Genomic DNA, 26998 nt, shown 5'->3' on the forward strand with positions numbered 1-26998 from the left:
CTTGCCTGGCAGCACTCACGCAGATCTGGAATTTCCAAAAGTCTTTTGAAAATAGAAACACACATTTATTGACTTCACAAACTTCCCTTAAATTTCAGAGACCATTGAATGTTTTTAATATGATCAATGATCAAAAAGAGCACTATGTACTTAAATAAATCAATCATTATCTCCGAGAGTCAGATGTTCTTTAGCACCAGGGGCAAAATTGGATGAGGACCTTTTTTTTTTTTTTTTTTTTTCAATGCTGGAAGGGAACAGAGACCAAAATGTTTTGGCACCCAATGTGGTTCCCAAAGCAGAAGGAATGGTGAGATGACTTCACTTTTTATGCTGATGAGATAACAGAAGGAAACCAGGGATTGTAGAATACCATTATTTAAGACTCACTGACCCTGGGTGGCTCGGTGGGTTGGGCCTCTGCCTTAGGCTGGGGTCATGGTCCCAGGGTCCTGGGATCCTGGGATCAAGCCCCACTTGGGCTCTCTGCCTGCCTCTCTGCCTCCTTGTGATCTCTTTCTCTCTGTTGAGTGAATAGATTAAAAAAAAAAAAAAAAGACTCACTGAGTTCCAAACTTGGCCTCAAGATTCCACTGCCTCTAAGGATTCCCCACCAACAAAAACATCATCATTGTGAGAACCCAGAGCTGTCACCTCAGGCTTCTGCTCTTACGTGCCAATATCTGAGGGTCTCACTGAGGCATAGATAAGACCCCATCCCTAATCTTTCCCCCACGGAATCCTCTCTGAAGGGCAATGTCTGTATGGCTCTTCCTACACCCAGATGATCAATAAATTTTGACTGAGGGAGATAGCAATGTCCTCATTTTACCAAGAAACCTCAGAAGTATTAACAACAACAAGAACAATAATAATAAATAGACACCATATACCAAGAACTAAACCATACTACATGCCAGGCATAATGAGAAGGACTTCCATGTTTGATCTAAAAAGAAAAATGCTCTGCAGGAAATTCCATTATTGTGCTCACTGCACAGTGAGAATCCTGTGGCCTAGAGATGTCAGGTGACTTGCTCAAGTCACATAGGTAGGAGAGGAAAGAGAAAATCTCAGAGCCAGGGTTATCTACCTGCAGAGCCCAAGCTCTTATCCTCTGAGCTCTACAGCCTTTGGAAAACATGGCAAGCGCTCACACACACGTGTTATGGAAAGATCAGTACTGAAGAGTGAATGATCTTGCTACTTGGTAGCGATCCATTTGGAATGGAACCCTAATCTTTGGCTGCTTTGGTGGGTGCGGTTTCTGTAAAGGAGATTCTAACTATTATTATTGGTGGTGATGATGATGAGCACGAGGTAAGCAGCTCGAAGTACACAAAACACTTTCACACTTATTATCACTTTTGAACTTCAAAATAATCTACTGATGGAGCCCTCGGGTGGTTCAGTTGGTTAAGCCTCTGCCTTCAGCTCAGGTCATGATCTCAGGGTCCTGGGATTGAACCCCGCATCGGGCTCTCTGCTCAGCGGGGAGTCTGCTTCTCCATCTCTCTCTGCTATTCCTCCTGTTCATGCTTTCTCTCTCTCAAATAAATAAATGAAGTCTTTTTTAAAAGTATTTTTTAAAAAAATAAATCTGCTGAGGTAAGTAAACTTGGGCAGAATTATTGCAAGAGGAGGAACCTGAAACTCAGGTCCCACATCTTGCCCAAGCCTGCGTAGCTAGTAACAATTGCTAATAAATGGTAAAGCTCTGCTCAGTGGTAGCGTCATAACCAGCCAGGTTTACCTGAGGCATGGTTATTGTTGATTGAAAAGTTTTCCCAGTTATATCTGCTTCCACACTCCACGTCTGCCCCTCGCACCTCCTCTGCCCCCCACCCCCCTACCCGGTGCTGTGCTTCTGAGCATTCCAGGCTTCAACAGGCTGCCAGGGCTGGGACTCTTGCCAAAGGGTATGGGTATCTTTAGCCAATGACTTGATCACAGTGGGAGAAAAGATGCTTCACCTCCTCCTAAAACTTGCCAAGGTGTACAGTTTATCCTACCCACTGGGAGACCAGAGATCTCTCCAGTGCCTAGCTCCGTGTCAGAGGAACATTCTGGTCTTCAGAGTGTCATCCAGCTCACTTGGTTTTCCAGTAACGAGGACACATCTTAGGGCGGACTCCGGGTTCTGTTTCAGTGGCTGGCACCTTCTTTCTATTTCACTCTGTTTGCTTTCCACGGCCATACCTCTCTTAAAGCTTGGCAACCCTCTTTGTTCTTATTCGGTTGACCTTTCTGAAGGTGAGCAGTTAGATGTTAGAATTACACAGATTCAATCCCAACTTTATTAATGAAAAAATATCATTTGTACAGTTGGTAGAATAGAAATACTATTGTGAGAAGAACCATGAGAATATATTCTTTGTCCTTTGCCTTTATCCCCAGACTGCCGGCCTACCAGCTGATTCGAGCCTGTGAAGAGCGCGGCCATGAGAGATAAAACAAATTGGCTAATGCCTCGCAAAAAATGTTGACTTTGAAATCAACTGCATCCAATTTCTTTCCTCCTAACAACGACATTTGTGAGTGAAAATGAGCTTTGCTTCATTCCCCTGCCTTCCTCTGTTCCTTCTGCTGAACTTGGACTGAAAATGGTAATCCCCCTACAATTTCTTTGTGTCCTTGACCAACTGAGGACCCAGAAAAATGTCAAGTTTTGACACGGTTCAATTTTGTCTTTAATAAAATAGCACAATGTAGGGGAAAGAGCTCTGCTTTGAGAGCCAGAAAAGAGTCCTACCTGGGGCCTCGTTCCCACTTCTCTTTGAACTTTTTTTAATGCCTCTCTGCCTCAGTTTCCTTCTATGTAGAACAAGGAGTGTGCACTACACCAGCAAATCCTAAATGCCTTATTGGGGCCAGGGATGGGCTAGCTTCAAAACAGTCTCCTGAAGAAGTTTGTTAAGCAAACAATTTCTTGGACTCACACCCAGAGGTCCTAATTCTGCAAGTATTGGGTAGACTAGAGCAATCCATATTTTTACTAAGCACCCTGTGTTTCCAGGCCATGGCCTAGTCTAGTAAACATGGACTGGATGACCAAAAAAGTTGAAGGTCTCAATTCCTCAGTGTTCTCCTGTTCCCCTGGGAAGTCAACATGAGATCAGATGGCTCCACACCTTCATGTATTCTAGCCTCATTCCCTTTTCTCTTCCCTCCATTTCTAAACCAAACCCTACCTCCCTCATGTTTGACTGATCCCCTTCTCCTATACCAGGACCACCCTTGCTCTACTCATTCTCCCCTTTTCTAAATTATTCATCCTCAAATCCCTTGAAAGAACACCTAACATTCATTTCTTAACAGTTTGGACTTATTCTTTAACATCTTGGACTTCAGTAACTCCACCCATAGAGCTAAGGCTGTTCTCCTAACGGTCCCCCTGTCACAGTTCACAGCCACCTAAGTGCTCATCTTATTTGACTGGCATTATGAATTTCCTAACATTGGACTACTCCCTCCATTACCTTTGTCAGCCCAGCCCTCTCTGCACTCGTGCTCTCCTGGATCCTTCCTACTTCTGCTGTCTCCCTCTCCACCTCCTCTCCCAGTGTGGTTGTTAGTTTACGAGCTTCCACCTCTTCATCTCCCTCTTCATCTCACACAGTATCTTTAGATGATTCCACAGGAGCTTCAGTTACTCCTGTGCTAATGAGACAATATAATAAAGTGCTTAAGAGCTCAGTTTCAAGAGCCAAGAGACACAAGTTCAAACTCTGGGAAAAAATTTTTAAAGCTTATTTTGTTTAGTTGGGGGGGTTAGAAGAGGGACAGAGGGAAAGGGAAAGAACCAGACTCCCCAATGAGCGAGCGTGGAGCCTGACCAGGACTTGATTCCAGGACTCTGAGATCAGGACCTGAGAGGAAATCAAGAGTCGGACACTTAACTGACTGAGCCACCCAGGCTCCCCCTGGCAAATTTCTTTTTTTTTTCCCTTTTTTTTTTTATTAATCATTTTTCTTCATTTATTTTCAGCATAACAGTATTCATTGTTTTTGTACCATACCCAGTGCTCCATGCAATCCCTGGCAAATTTCTTAACATCTCCAAACTTGAGTCACTTTCCCTTATAATGGATATAATAATAGAATTTTTCTCACAGATCCAGACAACGTCTCACAATAAGACAATGTACCCAGGCTTGGTATATAATAAGCAATCAGTAAGTATCATTTACTATCAATGTTTCCCCAAATTATATCTACAGCCCTGAACTGTCCCTTATGAGATAATGTGTATTAAAGTATTGGTTAAGTAGCAAGTTCCTGTTCAGATATTATGTGAATCACAGGAATTATTATTTGATCAGAGGTAAGTGCCAATCATCAAAGACCCCCATCCCCACCCCATCCATAAGTCAACCCAGCCCCACATTTCCAAGGGGCTCTTTGAACTCCAGCTCTCCCAAACAGATTTCACTCTTCCTCCTGGGGTTCCTTACTAGTTTACCTGTCACATCGATCTAATCTCCCAAGTACAGAGAATCCATCATCCTTCATTCTTACTTCGGTGACCAAAACCTCTCGATCTCAACTCCAAAGTGGCTCTGACTCTGTCGCCTCTCATAGTTACTGCTGCCATCATTCTAGTCTAGACACTCATCCCTGGCCTGAATTATTGCAGGAGGCTCCTGGGTAGTCTCTCTGCCCCTAGGCTTGCTCTCACTCATATACCTTCCACACTCTTACCAGAGCAATGTCTCCTAAAACAGAATTGGAAATGTCATTCCCTACCCAGAAAGCATGAATTGTTCCTTATCATCCTGGAATAAAAATCTAAATTCTTCAGCCTATCAATCAAGTCCTTTAAGAACCGAGACCATACCTTGCTTCCTGTCTCCACTAGATTAAACTAGACTATTAGACAATCTCTAAAGATTTCATGCTCTCAACAAATCTCCATCTCTTTGCTCATGCCATTCTACCTGCCTGTTCACCCTTCCCTGCACAAAGAAATGTTCTCATCCAAGGAGGAAAACTTTCCATACTTCTATCCCAAAACAAAACCCACTGGGTGATTGTTTGCTATGAACAGCCTGTCCCTCCCACTAAACTGTGACCCCTATGGAGCAGATGTCACAACTCTTTTACTCCTGTGCCATGTATAGAGAGGCCGCTCAGTCAGCCATGTTTAATTAATGACAGATTTGAAAGGCTTTTACCAAAAATCATGTTACCTATTTCCATGTATCCAAACCAAATGCCAAGATAAAGACAGAAAATCTCACGTCCAACCACTTTGTCCTCTGTGAACCCTTTGACTCCATGGAAAGGTCAGTTTGCCCTGGAGCATGAAGCTTGGGATGACTTTGTAAAATGGAAAGGTACAGTAATAGAACAGATCTTTCTAAAAGCATTGCCTCCCTATTCTCTCACTATCCTACCCTGGGACCAAAAAAAAAAAAAAAAAATACTATAAAACTCTTAAGAGGGGGGAAATATTATTATCAAAACATCTTCATGGGGTGCCTGGGTGGCTCAGTTGTTAAGCGTCTGCCTTCAGCTCAGGTCATGATCCTAGGGTCCTGGGATCAAGCCCCACATCAGGCTCCTTGCTCAGTGGGAAGCCTACTTCTCCCTCTCCCACTCCCCCTGCTTGCATCCCCTACCTCTCTGTCTCTTTCTCTGTCAAATAAATAAATAAAATCTTTTTTTTAAAGCATGTTCTTTTATTTTCTAATTTTATTGGATTGATAGCAAAGTCTTCATGCATATATAGGTGCCTTAAATTTGAAACCTTTCTGCAGCTTTGACTTCATGCTGGTGATGGGTATAATGCTCCATCTAGGGGCTGAGAAAAAGTGAATCCTAATACTTTAGGAGCAAAAATGAAATCTCCTCTTGGGGAAGCTCCATTGAGAGACAGTGGCTGCTAGTCCTCGAATAAAGGCCAACTATTCATGGAATCAGGAGAACTGGCCTCTGGTCTCATCTCTCTTCCCAAGTCACTACATGGCCTCTCAACTCACAAGCCTTTCCTAGGTCGTAGTTTCCCATCTTCTCAGTTTTCCAGTTTTCCACAGAAAACACCCCTCCCCAGGAGTTCATGAACACAAGTTTAAAACCCCTGAAACCTGGGTGTGAGTCTCAGCTCTTCCCCTGTCTAGCTGTGTGATCTTGGGCAAGTCATTCCATGTCTCTGAGCATCATTTCTAGGCAGCCTTAGAGTGGACATGAGGATTTGCCAGCCTGGGTAGGGCCTCTTCTAATGATGTCTGCAGCAAATGCCTTAAAAGTGGAGGGGGTACTGAAGCAGGAGATACATCCCTGTAGTTGTCTTATAAATGGTATAACATGAATCTGGAAGCTCTCCTATGACACACTCAACTACAGCTCTTTTTCCAGCATGACTCGGTTTCTAAGCCTACATTATAGAGTGGAGCCTCCCTACACTGAGCAATGTGAGACGGACAAAAATCAAGGGCAGAAGATGAACAGTGTCCAGAAGCAGGAATGAAACCAATAATTGGGAAATCTGAGGGCCCATGTAAAGGGACTCAGTGAAAATCTTTCAGAATCTCAGATTTCCTCCATCCGTGAGTAGAGAATGACTACTTGATATTTTATTTTATTTTTTTTAAAGATTTTATTTATTTATTTGACAGACAGAAATCACAAGTAGACAGAGAGGCAGAGAGAGAGAGGAGGAGGAAGCAGGCTTCCTGCTGAGCAGAGAGCCCGATGTGGGGCTCGATCCCAGGACCTGAGATCATGACCTGAGCTGAAGGCAGAGGCTTTAACCCACTGAGCCACCCAGGCGCCCCACTACTTGATATTTTAAAAGCTTTTCGAACTTCCCCAAGTTTGTAATTTTGTCACTCATTGGCTATTTCCCTGGTATGGTTAACAGTTTAAAAAAAAAATCCTTAAACCAAAAAGTGTCTGTGTACTTATAAGGAACAGCAAGCCAGCTGGGAGCTGGTGGCAGCGGCCTCTTGTCACCTGCTGGAGTGGCCTACAGATGAAGGTGTGTGAGTAGGAAAAGCAGAAGAGGTGGAAAGAAAAGAGGAAATAGGTGACGGGCAGGATGACTATCATTTACCAGCCACTAGTCTGTCTCATGCATTTCTTCACTGATCGTTCCTATGAACTAAGCATTCCTATTATCTTCAGTATACATTTTGAGGAAACTGAGATTTAGGAAAGGATAAAACAAGTAATTCACCTGAGGTTCTGGAAAAAAACAAAACAAAACAAAAAAAAAACCAAAACCCCCAAACAATGCCTCCATACACACACAAAATGGCAGAGCTGAGATAGAAGCCTGAGACTTGAGACTCTGTGGTGAGCTCTCAGTTCCCACTCAATGCTCTCTGGGAAACAGTGAGGGGGAAAGACTAGGAAGAAAGGATCAGAAATGTTACTGAGGCAGTAGAAGGACCAGAGGCATAATCAACGGAAGACTTGATCCCAGGCTAATTGATGACAGCTTCAGGGTCCCTCCCTAGTTAGAGACTAGATCCTAATGGAACAATCTGGGACCATTTCACACATTCCTGTCTAGCTGCCAAGAAAGCAATGAAATTAACGCTCAGGCTGGACAGAATGATTTGAGTCCCTAAGCACCTGGAGGGGTCAGAGCTTGTATTCCTCGAACAGACTCTCTTTAGCTGAGGGGAGACACCTATGAGTGTTTTTATTGTTGTTGTTTATGTTTGAATTATGGTTCCAAACCATCTGGAGCTTTGCAGCATTCCTGGAGAATCTCAAGAAATGTCCTAGACTTTTCCCTCTGAAAAAAAATGTGTGTGCACATATACACACAGAATGATATATATAATTTCATGGGGTTCATACCCTCTAGCCCATCCATAGACACTCCACCCAGGAGCCCATGGACATAGTCTAAAATCCCTGAGGTCTAGGTGTGATTCCCAACTCTCCCAGCTGTGTGATCGTGGGCAAGTCACTCCACATCTCTGAACTCCATTCTAGGGAGCCATGGAGTGAGGATGAAGAATTGTCACTCTGGGTTATGCTAATTTTAGGGAATAATAATTTTGACCAGATCTTCTTGAAGGATTTAAACCAGCCCGCATTTACGGAAGGCTTGCCGTCCAAAATTACATGAAGAAATGAGGAGGGGGTCGGGGATATTTGGCCAAGGGAAAAAACCCACAGAAACATGTGGGATCCGAAATGAGTTGAAACCATTTTCATGGGGATGAAGAAGTAGGATTCATTCTGAATCATTCTGTAAGTGGCTCCAGCGGAGGGTACTGGGTGGGGCGTGGCGGAGCGGGAAGCCGCTCAGCATGGTGTCAGACCCGCATCACAGTTGAACAGACACAGGTTACACTGAGGCTGTCATTGACCAGATGAGTTAATAACCGCCATGGGTTCTGAAACGGAGGTGACAATGGTACCCATCTCCTAGGATTTTGTGAAAAGTCAACTGAAGTAATGCGCTTAACATGCACAAGGTTAAAACAGAGACTTCAGTGGATGGCAGCTTTTCTAATAATGTCTCTGACCCTCCATTTCTTGTCTGTAAAAGGGGGATATTCTCTGAACCTGATCAGAAGGTCACTGTGAGATTTAAATCAGAAAATGCACACAAAACACCCTACCTACAGCACCTGATACATAAATTGAGTCCTCAGCAGGTGGGAAGTACAATGATGATTACAAAGTTTTCGTGACAAAAATCAATGGGAAGAGAGGACGGTAAAGGAAATGAACATAACCTTTTATTTCACAATGGAAGGGGAGGCAAAAATAAATAAATAAATAAATAAATGTGTATATATGTGTGTGTATATATGTATATGTATGAGTGTATATATATATAGTGTGTGTGTGTGTGTATATATATGTATGTATGTATATGCACAGACTCAGAGCTAAACTTCCTGCATCTGCACTTGAGAGCAGTGTGGCTTGGGAAAGTGGCACAAAATAGGGATATGAGCATCAGCTAAAAAGGAATTGAATGAAGTGACCCATGAGGAGAGCTTGGCTCCACACCAGCATATAACACGCGTACAATAAATCCTGGTTTCTTCCATAACAACTAAAAGCAACACAGAGACAGACCTTCTTATAACAAGCTCCTCTTCAGCGGTGTAGGCAAGCGTTCTCTCTCCTCTGGGATTTATCAAGGAAGAGAGAAATGAAATTACCAGGGATATTACAGAAAAGGGTAAAACATCAAGATGACCTCTTGTTCCCTTGCAATTCGGTGTAAGATAAGTCTGAGTTTAAATGGAATGAATGGTAACATTTTGAAAAGTCCTTGCCTACCTTCCATGATTTTTCTAGTGGCTACCTTTCCTTGTGCCAGAAAATAGCCCCCCACATTTACCCCACGCCATGGACAAAGAAGATTTGGAACTTGGGCATCTAGCTTCCCTTCAATTCACAACAACTAGTCCAGATTTTCTGTCTTGCTGCTGGAAAAGGTAGCACCTGCCAAAGCTTTTCAACATGAAATAGGCCTTGCATTTCATCTTGATTTGTAGTCTTCCTTCAAAACGTATCCCCCCTCCACTCACTCTTGTTGTCCCCTCCAATGTGTCTTCTGAGCCTTTGCGAGTGATGTCCCATCGCCTCCTTCACAGAGCTAAAGAACTATCATTTACTGGCTAGTAAACATATAGAAAGATGCTCAAACTCTTTGTTAATCAGAACAGCAAAAGCATAAGATGACATTTTTTCCTTGGGAGATTAAAAAAAATTAAACAAATGGTCATATCAAGTGTAGGAAGGATGTAGGATGGCAGACACTCTCTGGATGGGAAAATAAATTGGCAAGGCCTTTCCGGAAGACAATTCTGCAATGGCTATTGAATTTAAAAGTGGACATTTCTTTCAGCCTAGCATTTCTCCTTCTAGTCACCCCGCTAGTGATAGAAACACCAGCATAGACACTTAAGGCAACTGTCACATACAAGGATGACCCCTGCAAACTACTTATGGTAATGAGCTATTTGAACAACCTCAATATCCCTTAGTGAGCAATGATACTATAAGTATCCATAGTATAAAATACCATACAGCAATTTAACACAATGAAGCAAATCTACACGGACTGGAAAAGAAAGTGGTCCAATATATAACGTCAAATGAATAAAACAAAATGCAGAAGGCTGTGTACACTAGGACAGAATTTTTTAAAAAATCCACACACAAAACAAAGCTGAATTTTTTCTATATCTATACACACACATAAACAAATAGAAAAAGATCTGAAAAATGCTCCTTTTCAACTAATAGCAATGATTATCTCAGAGGAAGGGCTGGGATTCAAGACAGGGAGTCAAGAGAATTGTTTTCTACTCTTTTTATGTCTCCCTAACAAAAATACATTAGTGCAGTATTTGGGCAATCTACCATAAATTACTAAATTTTTTTTTAATGAATGAATGATTTCTGGCACTTCTACCTTCAAGACAGAAGCAGCTAAGGAAGAAGGGGAATCCCAACAGAGGGGCTTCAGAAATGAGGCAGAGGAGGGAAGAAGCCAGCTCGGAAGATGTTAGCACATTTCACTTTCATCCTAGCTTGTGGGAAGACAGAGGATGTGACCACAATGGAACCAAAAGAGCTGAATCCCAAGAAAAGCAGGCAGATGACAGATCAGGTTTTTCCCACGGCCAAAGACAAAACCACGCAGGAGCACAGCCCCTTACCGCCTGTCTGAGGAAAGGTCACTGGGTCACTCATCTCCCACATGGAGGCCTGGGATGTTGACTGGAGAAACCAGGCTTCAGACTCTGAAGGGAAAAAAAAAAAAAAAAAAGGAAAAGAGAAAACAGACTTAGTAAATACCTCTCTTTTTTTATTTTTGGTGCCTCACTGCCCCCTAAACTAACTTCTGTCATAAAAAATAAAAGAAAGCCAATGTTTACTGAGCATGTAGTAAGTCAGACAGTGTTCTAAGTGATCTCCGTGCATGCTCTTATTTAATCCTCAGAAAGAGACAAGGATGGGTGTTATTAGTCCCATTTTACCAATGTGGAAGCCAAGGCCCAGAGAGACAAAATAACTTTCCCAGAGTCACACAACAGATAAGAAGCAGGACTTAGGCCCAGGCACTGTGACTCCAGAGCACACACATGACCCCCATCATACTACCTCCCTATACTGTACTAATATAAGAACTGATTGATTTTTTTTTTTTTTACACTCCATAGATGTCTGCTTCCTTCTACTTGATTATAACCCCATAAGCAGTATCTTCTACTTGAGGCACTCAGCCGTGGCCATTATATGCATGAAGTTATACAGCTCTCCAACTCACCTGGGAAGAAACCGAGGCCAGAGACCCCCGGCAAAAAGGAGTAGAAGAGGGAGCCAAGGCTGGGCAGTTCTCTCTGGCAGCCCCATGGATGTGAATCATGCCTTATCTTTAGCGTAATCTCTGCCCTTGGGCCCTAGTAAATACCTAAAGAAGGCTTGAGGGATGGATGAAAGGTCACATGTATGAAAGAATTCTCCCTCTACTACAGAAAGCCAGTGAGACAAATGAGGATATCCCTCAAAGGGATCTACAGAGATCCTTGTGCTTGGAATTAGGATGAGACAGCTACGCACTACCTCGCCTAAACCAGAAAGGCAAATATTCCAGAGAGTGCTACCATGAAGAATTGCTCAAAAACAAATCAAGGTCAGTCCCAATCTCTCTCCCTCTCTTTCTCTCTCTCCCTAGCCCCCTTTCTCTCAAAGCCACAAGAGTGAATGAGCCACAAATATTGTCCAGTTTGTCCTAGAGGGGTTCATGGCACACAGGACCCAAAAGTCATTTCTAATCATCTGATTCAAAACTACTTTACTCTCCTCAGTGTAAGAAATGAGGAAAAGAAAAAGAAATTGTCCACGTACCTTTGGATGTCAGCAAGGCAGTGCTTCCAGAAGTCACCTCAGTGCTTCTCTCAGGGTCTTTGGAGAGAAAGAAAGTTTCTGACTCTGGAAGAGAAAAAAAGTTCAGTAAAAGGGAGCAAAAAATAAGTGTTTGTGCTGAGTGCTGGAATTTGGGGCTGTTTTTATAGTTGTCTTTTGTGCTTTTATATGTATTTCAGGTTTTCTTCAAGGATTCCAAGTAATTTTTAGGATCAAGGGGAGAAAACTATAAATATTATATATTAAGATGATTATTTTAAAGGCCAAAAGAATAAAAAATACATACAAAAATTGACTGGTTTATGGTTCATGGACTTTAGATGACTACTCAGAATATACAAGGACTAGTAAATTCAATGTCATCAAGCTATTTAAACTATTTAGGCCTTACTGAGGCAGCTGGGACACCTAAGAAAGCCTTCACACTATCTCTTAGTGGTTTTCTAATATTCTTACATAGGAATCAGAGGTTGAAACATGGTGGGACCTTTGATAAGCCCTGTAAGTAACAGAGCTAGTAACTCAATGAGGGTCCAAGACGCAGGATCAAAAAGGATTGGGCGGAGGAAGGGGGGTGGGGAAAGGAACAGAACAGAAGGGAGGGAGGAAAGAAAAAAGGAAGAAAAAAAAAATAAGGGACGTTGGGGCGCTTGGGTGGCTCAGTCGTTAACATTCTGCCTTCGGCTCCGGTCATGATCCCAGGGTCCTGGGATCAAGGCCCACATCGGGCTCCCTAGTTAGCGGGAAGCCTGTTTCTCCCTCTCCCACTCCCCCTGCTTATTTTCCCTCTCTCACAGTGTCTCTCTCTGTCAAATAAATAAATAAATAAATAAATAAGCGTAGAACTTGTTCATCATCAAGGGGTATTTTAGGCATCTGGAGACCTTTCCTCAGTCTCTACTGCCCAGGCAGAGACTTAGCCCCTGGCAAACTGAAACCAGATTCTGACCCTGGGTGACATTTTCTGGTTCTTCAGTAAATATCTCTGAGATTCCTGGAAGGTCAACTGGAGAACCAAAAAAAACAAAACAAAACAAAAAAACAACAAAAAAACTGACTTTCAAAAAAAGGGGAGGGGAATAGGGTGAAAAAAGAAAACCATAAAACAAAGAAAAGGAACACGTAGTGAAACCACATCCTTGCTGAGATCCACACACATGAACACATGCACACACACACTGCTGGGGAATTATATTCCCCAAAATTCATATGTTGAAATCCTAACCCCCAAAACCTGAAATGTGGCCATATTTGGAGAAAGAGGTAACTAAGGTACAATGAGGTTATATGGAAGGGCCCTAATTTGATATGAGTGGTGTCCTTATAAGAAGATAACTTTAGGCCACACACTCACAGAGGGAAGACCATGTAAAAACACAGGGAGAAGGTGACCATCTTAAGCCAAGGAAAGAGGCCCCAGAAGAAATCAATCCTACTGAGACCTTTATCTCAGACTTCTAATATCCAGACTGTGAGAAAATAAATTTCTGTTGCTTAAGTCTCTCAGTGTGCAGTATTCGTTATGACAGACCTAGCAAACCAGTACACACACACACACACACACACACACACACACACATCCAAGAGCAAGTCTCTGGACTGCCCCATTCAGTAAAAAGAACCCTGTTTCAAGAGACCAAGATGCATGTGACCAGCAGAAGGGAAAGAATGGCCAAATGTACCACGTACCTGCAGTGAGGATGGTCCCCTCTGTGGAAAGCTCAGTGGTTGGAAGAACTGTGGTGGCTTCAGAAAGAAATGTTGATGTGGCTGGAGGGCATGTCATTGCCACTGTTGTGAGGGCAGTGGTGGTTCTTGTCTGAAGTGGTGTTCTGGTTGTGAGATCAGGTGTAATCATAGCTGTTGTTGGAAGCACAGCTGTGGTTGTTGTCAGAGCAGTGGTGGTGGTTGGGAGACGTTTTGTGGAGCGCCTGGTTGATGGGGCTGTAACCAGTAGAAGATATGTCTGGTACCAATCAGAGACAGAGGAGAAGGGAAACCATAGAAATATATGTGGGATCTCTCTATTTCTCTTCATTTCTGCTGCCCTTACCTGGTCTCCTGAGCTGAACCACTGTACTGCCCATGAAAGTTAGGTTTCTTACCTCTACTCTTGGCCTTTTCAATCTGCTCTTCATAGATTGGTTAAAATAATCTTTTTAAATGACAAATAATTATGTCAGTCCCCTGTTTGAAACATTTTACTGGGTCCTCCATGCCCCTAAGATAAAGGACCCAATCCCCAAACTTGACCCACAAAACTCCACCTGATCCTGCTCTTTCTTTACAATCTCAAGTCTCCACTCTACTCTTCTTGCTTTACCCCAGCCCACTGACCTTTCTTCATCTCTTTGAACAGTGATCTCACCTTGGAGGGACTTTGTACATGTTGCTCCCTAGCCTCTCCCTTTATTAGGCTGACTCCTACTGAACCCTCTTGTAGCAGCTAAAAGGACACTGCTGCAAGGAGGTCACCCATATTCTGCCATTGTGGTTAGGTTTCTTGGTTTTGCACTGCCATACTTTGCCTTCACAGCATTTATTGCATTCCTAACTGCACATTTTATCTGACGATTATGGTTTAATACCTTCTTCTCTTGACTGCAAGCTCCACGAGGGGAAATCCGGTATTTATTTTGTTCTCTTCCACAAATCTAATACCTACCAGTGTTGGGCACATAGTAGGTATTCCAAAAACATTGCATCAGTGAGCAAATGAACAATTGCATCAAAAATGAGCCCAAACAGGGGCGCCTGGGTGGCTCAGTGGGTTAAAGCCTCTGCCTTCAGCTCAGATCATGATCTCAGGGTCCTGGGATCGAGCCCCGCATCGGGCTCTCTGCTCACCAGGGAGCCCACTTCCTCCTCTCTCTCTGCCTGCCTCTCTGCCTACTTGTGATCTCTATCAAATAAATAAATTATATCTTTAAAAAAAAAAGTGAAACCAAACATAAAATTTCAGTCAAATAAGATGAAGAAGCTCTAGAGTTGTGCTGTACAAAATAGTACCTGTAATTAACAATAATATATTATACACTTGAAAATTTGCTGAGTAGAACTCATCTTAGGTGTTCTTTCCATAATAAGATAAAATTAAAATCTAAAAAAAAGAGTGAGCCCAAAGTATGCAACATGGGTTGAGAATATAGTCTCTTTCAGATATTATAGGTAAACTTACGCCAACACCACTGACCCCTAATATTTGAATTTGGGCTCATCAGCCACAATTATTCTATATGTGCTACTCTCTCTTAAATATGGCAAATTTCAATTAACTCTAACAGATTCCAGTGAGCTTAGAAATGACCCATGGATATTGAGTTCAATAAGTATTTTATAAAATAATAGCTGGTTATACCAGGCTTGAAAAGAAAGTACTTGGATTAGCATCACTTAACTTCAATAAATCAGAAAAAATACCTTCTTTATCACAAAGTCACTTTCAGAGAAAAATATACTAATGTGTATGAATGTTCTCTAAGGAGAAGCATCCATATAAGTTGTTCTCAAATTCTAGAGTGCATTGAAGTCCCCTAAGAATCCTGTTAAGTGTCTGGCTATAAGCATATGACTCTGCCTCCCAAAATGCCTACCCAGTTACGAACAGAGCACAAGAATCTTCCATCTTTGATGCAGGTTGAACACAGAGCTTACTCTGAAAGGCTCCATTCCAAACAAGCAGGAAAGCTGATTACTATTAGCATAATTCAACCTTAGGCTGCTTTCCATGCATCTCAAATCTTTAAGAGTTCCACCATATTCCAGTTTCTTCAAAAGCAACTAATATTAACAGAAGGAAAGGTCACCTGAAAACTCTTACGATGGTCTCCAAATCTCATGCCCTTTCCCCTCTGCTGGAAGTCACAAACTATTGGCTGATGGGATGAAGCTGACCCATGGACACATTTTATTTAGTTTACATGGTAGTTCTTTTTTAATCTTAGGCAACATGCAAAAATCAATGCCATGCACATAAAAATTGGGAGATCTGAAAACAATGCACACAAATTTCTGCAAAGTGACAATCTCCTAGGTAAGAAGCAGATGCCTTCTGCACATTGATCCTGAAATTCACTGGTAGTCTTCTCCATGTACCCTCCACTCACTCATTTCTAAGGTCTTCTTGGCCCCCATGCCATTTGCTTCCTACTGTGGCTCCTCTAGCCATAGAGACACATCTTAGATTTCATCTGCCCACTCATGCTTAAGCACCTACTGCCTGCTCAACAGCACCCACTGAATCCATTCCTCATCCACTGCTGGCCTCTCCTTCTGCAGATACAAGCCCATCTGTGCACGTACCTCTCATCAACCGCAGGCGAATGTTCTTCTTCACGTCATTGAACCAGCCAGGGACCTCTATGCGGCAGCAGTACACACTGCTGTCATCTTCATTGGTGTTGAAGATGGTCAAGGAGACATCGCCTCTCCAGATAGTGCCCAGAAGTTCGTATTTTGGTGACTTCTTGGACAGCACCCACTTCCCATTGGTGTGGAGAAGCTCATTATTGCATTTGGATTTGGGACACTCACCCTTGCCCCAGCACATGCTGTTCCTGTTGTGAGACCAGGATGAGTATATACAGGGCAAAGTCACTGTCTGACCCAAATACGCTCTCACAGTCTCTTCTGCAGCTGAACCTGTGAGGAAAGATGAGAAAAATAGGCTGTGTCATTCTAAAATCTCTCAAATATGCTACATGGCATTTGTGTAGATAGCTGCTTCCAGGATGATGAAAAGAGTTGTAGTTATATATTTTTAGCTTAAATTCCAACATATCCTTAGCTGCTGCTGAGTCCCTAACTACACACTCTTTTGTACCCTAACTGGAGACAGTTGACCCATGTGAGTATCCAGACTTGTCTCCACAACAAGACGTTTTAGCTGATCTTGGGGCACCTGGGTGGCTCAATTGGTTAAGCATCTGCTTTTGATTAGGTCATGATCCCAGCCCGCAACAGGCTCTCTGCTCAGCAGAGAACCTGCTTCTCCCTCTCCCTCTCTCTCTGTCAAATAAATAAATAAAATATTTTTAAAAAGCAAATAAATAAATAAAAATACCATTTCATAAACAAAAAAATTCTCTCATAAAAAGACCATCACTTTAATCCAATTCCACTAACTCATATGAGCAGATCCAAAACCAACACTCTACCCACTGTATCTCAATAAGCAGTGAGCATGTACTACAGACCCATATGCTTCAAATGGGACTCGTTCCACCCTCCAACCCAGAGAATGCTATGGCAGTAACATAGGCTTTTGAACTACATTCTATTTTCCTTCTCTTCTTTCAGTACTGGATGCAGAAATTAATTGCTGTGCACCATTTACTCGTTGTTAGAGAATATGAAGTTAGGTGGAGTTTATAAACATTTTTAATGTTAGAACTGGAAAGGACCACAGAAATTAGATACAATGGCAGCTGTGACATACAGAAATGCTGGAAGGTAAGTCTTACCAGATAAGCTGTGTAAGATGGAAGGCATCACTATTTCTAAGATGAAGTAGTCATCTTTACCAGCTTTGGCTGCTCATCAGCATGACCTGGGGAGCTTGTTAAAAATGTAAATTTTATTGTCCAAACCTGAATCAGAACCTCTGAGGCCATGGAAATATACCTAACCAAATTCTCCAAGTCATTCTTTTTTTTTTTTTAAGATTTTATTTATTTATTTGACAGAGATTACAGTTGGCAGAGAGACAGGCAAAGAGAGAGAGGAGGAAGCAGACTCCCCGCTGAGCAGGGAACCCAATGCAGGTCTCAATCCCAGGACCCTGGGATCAAAGGCAGAGGCTTTAACCCACTGAGCCACCCAGGTGCCCCTCTTCAAGTCATTCTGATGTCGCTTGCTACTCACCCACTGTTTGAGGACCAAGAGACAAGCTCTTCTAAGATTACTTCCATCTCTGAGAATCTATTAAATATTTTCACTGCTGCAAATATCAAGCCCAGTAGTTTAAGAGAGCATCAGCAATTATTCTAATACCCTCATCCCCCAAAAAATGCTCTTGAAGACAGACTGAAGCTCCACACCATAAGGACTTCATCCTGCACCTGCTGGGGTCTATAGATCCTGCTTATTGTTTTCTCCAGTGTAACTTCCTGTGAGACTCTCCATTCACTAACTTTGTGGACCTATACGACTAAGCTGTATAAGACAAGGCCAGCATTACCAGGTTCCTCTCTAACTCAAGTGTCAGGAATGTCCACATATCCCTCTCTAGAAAAAGGTGACCACAAACTTTAAGAGTCACCAAATTCAGAGCAGCCTAGAGCCTTCCCTGAAATCACAGTTTCTTCATTTCATCCTAGTAGAAATGTTTCAATGATTGTAAATGCTCTGGAAGTCCCTTCGGCCCACCACAAAACAAGGAAAAATAAATAAATAAGAAATTCATTGTCATCACTTTCACCTATATTAACAACACAGAACATATGCTCCTAAAACTAGTAACTCCCACAATGTGAACTTATTCTTATATTTGGAAAATTAATAACAAATATGTGCAGGAATTATTTCTGCTGGAAATTGGACAGTTTATTTTCTTAGTATCATAGTATGGAAGGAGGTATCCTATTACTCAGTAAGAAAAGACCAGATACAGCAGACAAAACAGGCAAAGATGAGGAAATGTGAGCAGCCAGTAAATTTCACCTGTGAAACTGGCAAAAATTTAGAATGTCATTGATATTAAGGTTGGCCAGACAGGGACCTAGGAAATGATTTAGACTACTGGAGTATACTGGAATAAAATGGGAAGTTAATTGATAGAGCCAAACTATGGGGCAATCTGGCAGTTTCCATTAATACCAAACATGCGTATATCCTAGCTAAGCCTTAGCAATTTTATGTTTTATTATGCATACTAGAAAAACACATACCCACAAAGAAACCTATTTGCAAATGTTTGCTGCAGCTTTCATGTATATATGAGTGAAATGAACAATGCATGCATGGGGAATGGCAGAACCATGGCATATGCATTCCAAGGAATCATGAATGAATCATTCATTCCCTGTAACCATTCCAAGGTTAGTAAAAGTAGAGAGATCCATATCAGTTGACGTGAAAACTCCTTATTAATATATGAAAAGGACAAATTCATAACAATACATAAAATATAAAAGCATCTGTTAACATAAATAAGACAATTTGCTTTTTTTTTTTTTTTTTGGTGGGCACAGATGAATGAAGGCAAATGCATAGAAAAATGTCTGGTGAGATATACACCTAACTCAGTGTACCAGTCACCTCTGTGATCAGAGAAAAGGAACTGGGGCTGGAAGTAGTAGTCAAAGGGATTTTAGCTTTATAATGGCTACTTTTTTTTCACCAAGAGTATTTCTCTATCACCGATCTGATTAAAAATTAATATTAAAAAAAGGAAGCAGGCAATTTGGTGTGGCAGAAAAACACTCATTAGGCTTACATTGTAAACCTCATTCTGCCAGTTACTGCTTTTGTGTTCTTGGAGGAAATCTACAACAATCCTGACCTCATTATCATCAAAAGACAAAGGGGATATATAATACTTGCTTCAGAAATAGTTCAGAGTTTCACATGCCATGAAGTATCAAATGACACATGAAAGTAATAAAGTATTGGTACAAGTAACCAAGCATTTCAGAATTTATAAACAGGATGGGAACCTGTTCCTTGCCATTATAAAAGTATCTTGGAGTAGAGGAATCATTGGCATCAAATCAATTCCCCTCTTCAGAAATGGTAGGTGCAATGAAGGTTCTGGTGCCAGCTGGTTTCGTTCTCTAGCTGGTGACCTCAGAAAAGGTCCTTTACCAACCTGGGTTTCAGTTTCATCATTTAGAGAATAAAGGGTTTCATTCCACATCTTTTTCTTTTTCTTTTTTATGATTTTATTTACTATTTATTTGAAAGAGCAAGAGAGCGCAACAGAGGCAGGGGGAGGAGGGGCAGAGGGAAAGAGACAAGCAGGATCCTCCTGACACGAGGCTAGATCCTATGACTCTGGGATCATGACCTGAGCTGAAGGCAGACACAACCTAGTGAGACACCCAGGCTGCCCCTCATTCTGCATCTTTCAAGAGCATCTCCAGCCCTGACTGGTTCTTTGTGATTCTGAGCAGTCACTCTCCTTTAAATTGTCATTTTGGAAAAGGTACAAATGAAAAACAAGCAACAGACCATTCTCCAGGTACAGCTTCCTACATGTAAGGTTGGAGAAGCCCACACAATCAGTGTCCGGCCAGTAGCAGGAAATGTGGATCTAGACTCCAGCAACCTTCAACATAATGAAACCTCCACACCTCAACTTAACTCAGGACAAGATAAAGACGAGTGAAGACACTGATAAAGTGACAGGGACTGCCTTCTTTCGGTGAACTCCTACAGAGTACCCAGGGAGGGAGGCATTTAAATGATCAGTTACTTCAGGGTGATAAATTTTCTAACGAATGATTCCATGGGAGATAAGAACTCAGAGCAGAAACACCTAAACCTCTCCAGAGGCTCTGGGTGCTCAAGAAAAGCCTCACTTGGGTGGAGACCTGAGAATGCATGTAGTTTCAGAGGAAAGAAAGTCAGACAAAAATCAGCATGACAAAGGTTCAAAGGGTAGAGAGAATACATTTGTTTTCCTTGGAATGGGGTGTTTTCTCATGCAGCATATTTGAAAGATCATGTGCAAATAACTATGAACTTTAAAAAGTGCTAGGGACATTAGATACTGCCTAGTTCCAGAATCATGGATTGTTCAAATTGGTCTTACCAAAGCCCCTCATTTTATACATAGAAGAGACAGCAATTTTCGAAAGGTTCCCAATGTTAATGGTTAGTGACCAAGACACAAAGGCAGCTCAGTGCAGAGCATTTTGCCCAATGCTGCCAGGATGCAGAAGTCTAAGCTGGCCCAAACTGAGTGTATACATCTGCAGCATCCAAAACCTGGAAACAATGCACAGAAAAGAAACCTCACCTTGAAGCCTCATCCTCAGCAAAATAAAACAAACAAAAAGCAAACTATAACTCCTAAAAATCAAGAGGAAAAGTAAGAATTATAATAAGAGCTCTTGTAGAACAAATTCCCCAGACTCCAACTGTGCTAATAATACCTGCAGAAGAAATTTCTTTTTCCCATCTCATCTGACCCTTTATTTTGTGTTTCTTCTTAAATGGTCCTTTCTGATATGAACACAAATTATCCCACCCTAAAACTCCAAAACCAGTTGCAGGATAAAAATCCTGTATAACAAGAAAGGGGAGAGACCCTCAAAGAAGGAAGCCTGGAGGGAAGGAGGAATGAAGCAGGCTTCTGCTCTATGGAGGCCTGATCAGCCATGAGAATCCAACACAGGATGCCAAGCTATCCAGAGACTCCTGCATAGAAGGATTCAGAACACTTACTCAGAGAAAGCCGCCCAAGCTCAATCAGCAGCCAGAGAATAAGAGGCCCTTTGGACATTTTGATGGTTGGCAGGCCCCAGGAGTGAGTCTGCTGTCCAAAGCCCATTTCTTATACTCCAGTGAATGCTGACAGGGCAGGACATTTTAGTTTCATTTCTCTTTCTGCTTCATATTCTTCCCTTCCCCCCCTCCTGAATGGCTTCCCTCAATCTGGGATGTACGATAAAATGTGCTGAGCACTTTTCTCCTGGCCACTAGTGTATGTCAAATGTGTGCACAGATCATGAGGTTGCATGTATATTCCTTTGTCTATGTGTATCTAGGGATTTCCTACCTGTGTGTTAGCATCCATGCATGTGCTGATGTGTATGTGCATGTGGGAGCTGTGCTCAAGCTACAGTCCACCTGGCTACTGTGCAGCTCAGAATAAAATGCCATGAACTCTCCTCACTGACAGCTGTTTACAAATGGACTCCTCTTAGGGGCCAAAGGAAAGTTAGCCTAGAATTTGCCTCTGCTCCCTTTGCCTGTTTTACCTGTTTCTCCATCACTCAGACCTTTGATTCCTTTACCCCAATAATGGAAAAAGAAAAGCAGGGCTGCAATCAACCATCACATAATGGTGATTAGAGTTTACTAGACAAGGAAAGAAGAATTCAATAGAAGAAGCATACTGTGGCCATTACCGGATGGGCTCAGATAATAAAGAAACCCAAGGTCCAGACCCAATTCTACTGCTTTTTAAGTGAAGCCACTTGATAAAATATAATTCACAAACCAGATTACACGGTTTGACTCTATAGATTTCAATGATCTTTACAAGAACCACAGAACCAGTTATAGAAGGAACCAAATTAGTCAGTTGTGTTTTCTAAAATAGACTTAGGGGCACCTGGGATACTCAGTCAGTTAGGCGACCAACTCTTGATCTCAACTCAGTTCTTGATCTCAAGGTTGTGAGTTCAAGCCTCATGCTGGGCCTACAGCCTACTTTAAATTTAATTAATTAATTAGATTTAGATCATCATCATTGGTTATTGAATCCTTAGTTATATATCAGGCACTCTGCTACAGATACAGATGTATTATTTAATTCTCACAATCCTAAGAAATAGATATATTTTTTCTCATTTAACACATGAGGAAACTGAGGCTTAAGAGAGCTACATAAATGACATTGACAGCTAAGAAGGTGTGAAAACAAGGCTCAAGCCCAAGTCTCCCTGATCCCAAAGCCCATGCCCCTAACCACTGCACCCTCCTTTGACCTGTGATCCTTAGGGTAACACAGCCATGGGACTGCCCACACCAGTGGCCATCAGATCCCACCCAGCCCCAGAGAAGGAATTTAAGGATGCACAAATGCTCTAGATTTAAAAAAAAAAAAAATCCTCTTTTGATTGTAACCAGTCAACTGAGACTCAGACATTCAACATGGCTCACAGTAAAAGTATTGGTGAAAATACAAATATTGGATGGGGCTCTGGACTCAGAGAAGCCAGAAAAATGGGGAAGAAATGAAAATGAGGGATTCAGGGAAAACCCTCCCATTGAATACCCATTGAATTGTGGGATCCTCTCCCTAGGGAACTGGGGGGTTTATTCTCTGGATAAACTGAACAGCCCTAATAAAATACTTGCAGATACTGATATTTAGGTTTTCCCTAATAATATCAACACAATTGCCCTTCAATAAAGTCACCAGTGCATGAGCCTCAGTCTTGTATGCAGCACTCCTAATTAGTGTCATTTTAAGTAAAAACAGACAACCAAGGATCTGAGACATGTGGGGAAAGTCTTTAGGATGAAAAAGATGACAATATCCAAGATGACTTTTTCCCCTCACATATATAGCAAATTGATAAGATGACTAGAAGACCAAAGAGTTGGACAGGCAACCCTTTCTCTCCACATGGCCTTTCCTCAAGGCATCTTGGGCTTCCTTACAGTATGGCAGCCTCAGAGTAAGTGAATTTCTTTCATAGTATCTGGCTTTCTCAAAAATGAGTGTTCCAACAAGCTCAGGAAGAATCTGCAAAGGTTGTGACCTAAACCTACACATGATTCAGTATCATTTCTACTGCATTCTGTTGGTCAAAAAGTAAGTTATAAGGCCATCCCAGATTCAAGTAGAGGGAACAATATGAGAGTGTGAATATCAGGAAGTTCGCTGGAAGTAAAGGGGAAGCATCTTTGCAGACTAAGTTACCACAATGAGCAAAGCAGTCTGGAGCAGAAGGGCAGAGAGATAAGGTTTGTGGTGGTGGTGGTAAGTGTAACTGGTAGATCATCTCATGCATTTAGGTATTTTGAAAACAGATTCAATAGATCTTTGACAAAAAAGGGTAGAATGGTTTTGGATGAATTTTGATAAACACTTGGAACATTAAGAAAAGGAAAATGTGAGACAATTATTACAATCAGGAAAGATAAAATATTGTACAAGAAAGAATATGTAATTATGGTACATTTGCTCAATGTGAAACACAGTTATATGGTCATGATAATGTAAACTCCGGCTACTAGTTTAACACAAAATTATAATATGAATACATTGGGAAGATAGGCAGAGAGGAAGTGAGGGGGAGGGGAAGAAAGTCAAAGTCACCCTTAGAGGAGGTCAATAGATAGTGATCAGAGTAATCAGTCAAACAATACCAGTATAAGCACATTATTTGTAATATGGAAGGGGAAAAAAATATAACAAAACAGAAGAAACAACTCAGAAGAGCTTACATTTTATGGGAAGGAGTAGGAAAGGAACTATTTTTTTAGTTATGCCTTTTAAGATAATTTTACTTTAAAAAATGTACATATTGAGCACACCTGGCACCCAGATATTAGTTTCTAAACACCACTCTCCAATAGAAGGAACCAGGGATCTTTGAAGAAATGGCTGATTCTAGGACTAGGGCAACAAGTACTTCAGATGAATCTGGAAGAACATCTTGTACTAGAAAGTATGAAAGTGCTAAATAAACAAATAGATGTTCAATAGATAGATAATAGATCGATAGATCAATAGATAGATAGATGATAGATAGAACCCACAGTGGTGCAACTGTTAGTGGAATACAGGAGACAACTGAAAGAGTTCTCAATGACCAAAGCTGGAACAACCTGACCAACAAAATAAACTAGTACTGGATTATAGCACAAAATATAAAAAAGAAGTCTATACTGATCTAATGACTGAATCAATAAATAAGTGAGGGAGAAGAGACAAATCTTCCATTCAAAAGAATTCCAAATAATTTATGTAGAGACTTCACCCTTAAAGGGAAGGTGGAGCAGAACTCCCACTCCTTGAGTGTGGGCTGGACACAGTGACTTTCTTCCAAAACATCCAGCCAAGACAGTGAGAACAAAGATTACCTTTAGAGTGAAGAAATCTGGCAGATGTTACCTCAGGAATGTGATCAAAGTCAGCATCAACAGATAAGTCACGTTGATGGTTTGCACCCTTGATAGATGTGGTGTGAATGGCAATTCACCTCTGTGGTAAAGTCTTCCTCCCAAGAATACAATTCTAGTATAATCATGAGAAAAAACATTTAACATCAACCAAACTGGGGCACATTCTACAAAATTATTTGACAAATACTTCTCAAAACCATTGTGTTCATATAAAATAAGGAAAGTCTGAAAAAATGTGAACAGCCCAGAGAAACCTAAGGAGATGTGACAACCAAATGTAATGTGGCATCCTAGATAGGCTCCTGGAAGGGGAAAAGACCAGTAGGTGAAAACAAAGGAAATTTTGGACTTTGGTTAATAATAATGTGTTAATATTGGTTTATTAATCATTACATATACACCATTTCCACAGTGTAAGATGTTAACAGTAGGGGAAACTGGGTGTAGGGTATATGGGAACTCTCTATTCTATCTTCATCATTTTTCTGTAAACCTAAAACTATTCTAAAACAAAGATTTTCTTAATACACATATTCTTTTATTTTAAGAAATATAAATGTTAATTTAGTATCTGGAGGGGGTTACACACTGGAAAGACAGACTGAGACCAATCTTGGTTATCTTCTCTTCCTAAGTAAGGGTCCCTGGACAGTCTTTAGGGAATTCACAAACATCCTAATATTGGATGCTCAATTTGAATTGCTGTATTGAGGCATATTATTCTTGAAAAAGGACCATAGCAGTTATTGGTAATTCATGTCCTTGCCACCTTCCTCCTCTGCATATGGAGGTTTTTGTCTGGAGAGCCAGTCCTTCCTCATTCTCAGTCAGTGCAGTTTAGACAGCATTGATTTCATTCATGGCCATGGTGTTTGGATCAAGGATGAACAATTGATCCAAATAAAGTCAAGGATACATAACCTTGACACTTTACTTGGAACTTTTGAGAGACAGGAACAACTCCTACTTTCCACAGATTTTTCAACTATGAGGATATGAGCTGAATCCAAAAATATCCATTATGTCACCAATGGGTGAAGACTGCCTGATAAGAGAACCAATCAGGCAGAAGGTAAATGGAGAAATAGAGAATCCTAGGTCCTTGACAAAGTTTGAACCCCTGAAACAAGACACACCAATGTGCCAATAAATTTCCTTTTGAGCATAAGCCAATTTACATGGAGTCTTCAGTCATTTGGAATCAAAATGCCCCATGTTCTTAAACCTAGAAGGACTTCTATATAGTGGTAATTCAGCTGATGACTAAAGTTTTTCCAATATTAAGAGTTTATACAATTATCTGGCCCAGGTACTGCTTCACCAAACACCTGCTTCAGGCTAACCTTTCGATCATTCAGTGTGGCTTGTCAACCTATTATACTTTAGGCCTGTGGGAATTCTGCTAGGCTCTGGGGATAAAGACGAATAAGGCATAGATCCTACTCATCAGAACCTGACTATTCCAAATTTTAAGCAAAAGAGGTATTATATAAATTACTATTTAAAGATAAGGTTATTGGAGGCCATAGAAGATAAAAGACTGTTAAGTAATATGAAAGAAATAGAACCCAGGTTTTTAAATAAAGAGTTCTTTATGATAAACAATACTTCTGTTCTGGCAAATGAGGTTAAATATAACCCCACTCATTCATTTTTATTCATTCATTTCTTCATCAGTTATAGCAGAGGTCAGCAAACGGTGGCTCATGGACCAGATCCAGCCCACCGTCCATCTTTGTAAATAAAGTTTTAATGCAACCCATATGTTTACATATTATCTATGGCTGCTTTCACACTACAATGGCAGAGTTGAGTAAATGCAACAGATACTGCATGGTCCACAAAGCCAGAGATACTTACTATCTGGTCTTAAGAGAAAGAGTTCACCAACCTTTGAACTATATATTGAGCTCATGCTATGTGCCATGCACTGTGTTAAACACTAAGATGGGAATATTAGACCAGTCATTCTTATCCTCAATAAGCTCACAGGCTAGTGCCTACTAGTGGGAGACAAGCAAGTTAGCAGACAATATAGCATGTTGTGATAGGAAAAGGACAGAATAGTATGGGAGTGTTGAGAGAAGATTCCCAGCCAGTCTTGAAGGTGGAAGAAGAAAATCAAGGACACTTTTTAAATATAGACCTCAAGGACATTGGAGGGGGTTGGGATGTCATGGAAAGAATTTCAGGCAGAGTAAAGAGAATGTAAAATCTCAGTGATGATAACAGTGAGGTATTTTAGACTAACCAAAGAATTTCAGCTTCACAGGTCTTTATTATAGTATTTAAAAATAAATGTAGAACTGAGGCGCCTGGGTGGCTCAGTCAGTTAAGCATC

General features: G+C 41.3%; 1 protein-coding gene across 1 annotated transcript in view; it reads right to left on the reverse strand.

Annotated features, from left to right (window-relative positions):
• Nucleotides 1-21343, reverse strand: part of TIMD4 (T cell immunoglobulin and mucin domain containing 4) — a 32113-nt gene extending 10770 nt beyond the window's left edge. Inside the window, exons 1-5 of the mRNA XM_032851652.1 lie at nucleotides 21241-21343; nucleotides 16156-16494; nucleotides 13543-13797; nucleotides 11836-11919; nucleotides 10644-10727 (exon numbers count right to left, since the gene is read on the reverse strand). Coding sequence (XP_032707543.1) covers nucleotides 10644-10727; nucleotides 11836-11919; nucleotides 13543-13797; nucleotides 16156-16494; nucleotides 21241-21298 — 820 coding nt within the window. The 5' untranslated portion in view covers nucleotides 21299-21343. The remainder of the gene's footprint in view (nucleotides 1-10643; nucleotides 10728-11835; nucleotides 11920-13542; nucleotides 13798-16155; nucleotides 16495-21240) is intronic.
• Nucleotides 21344-26998: the final 5655 nt, after the last annotated feature.

This window comes from Lontra canadensis, unplaced genomic scaffold (assembly GCF_010015895.1).
Source record: "Lontra canadensis isolate GAN:19392208 unplaced genomic scaffold, GSC_riverotter_1.0 scaffold5, whole genome shotgun sequence".
NCBI lineage: Eukaryota > Metazoa > Chordata > Mammalia > Carnivora > Mustelidae > Lontra > Lontra canadensis.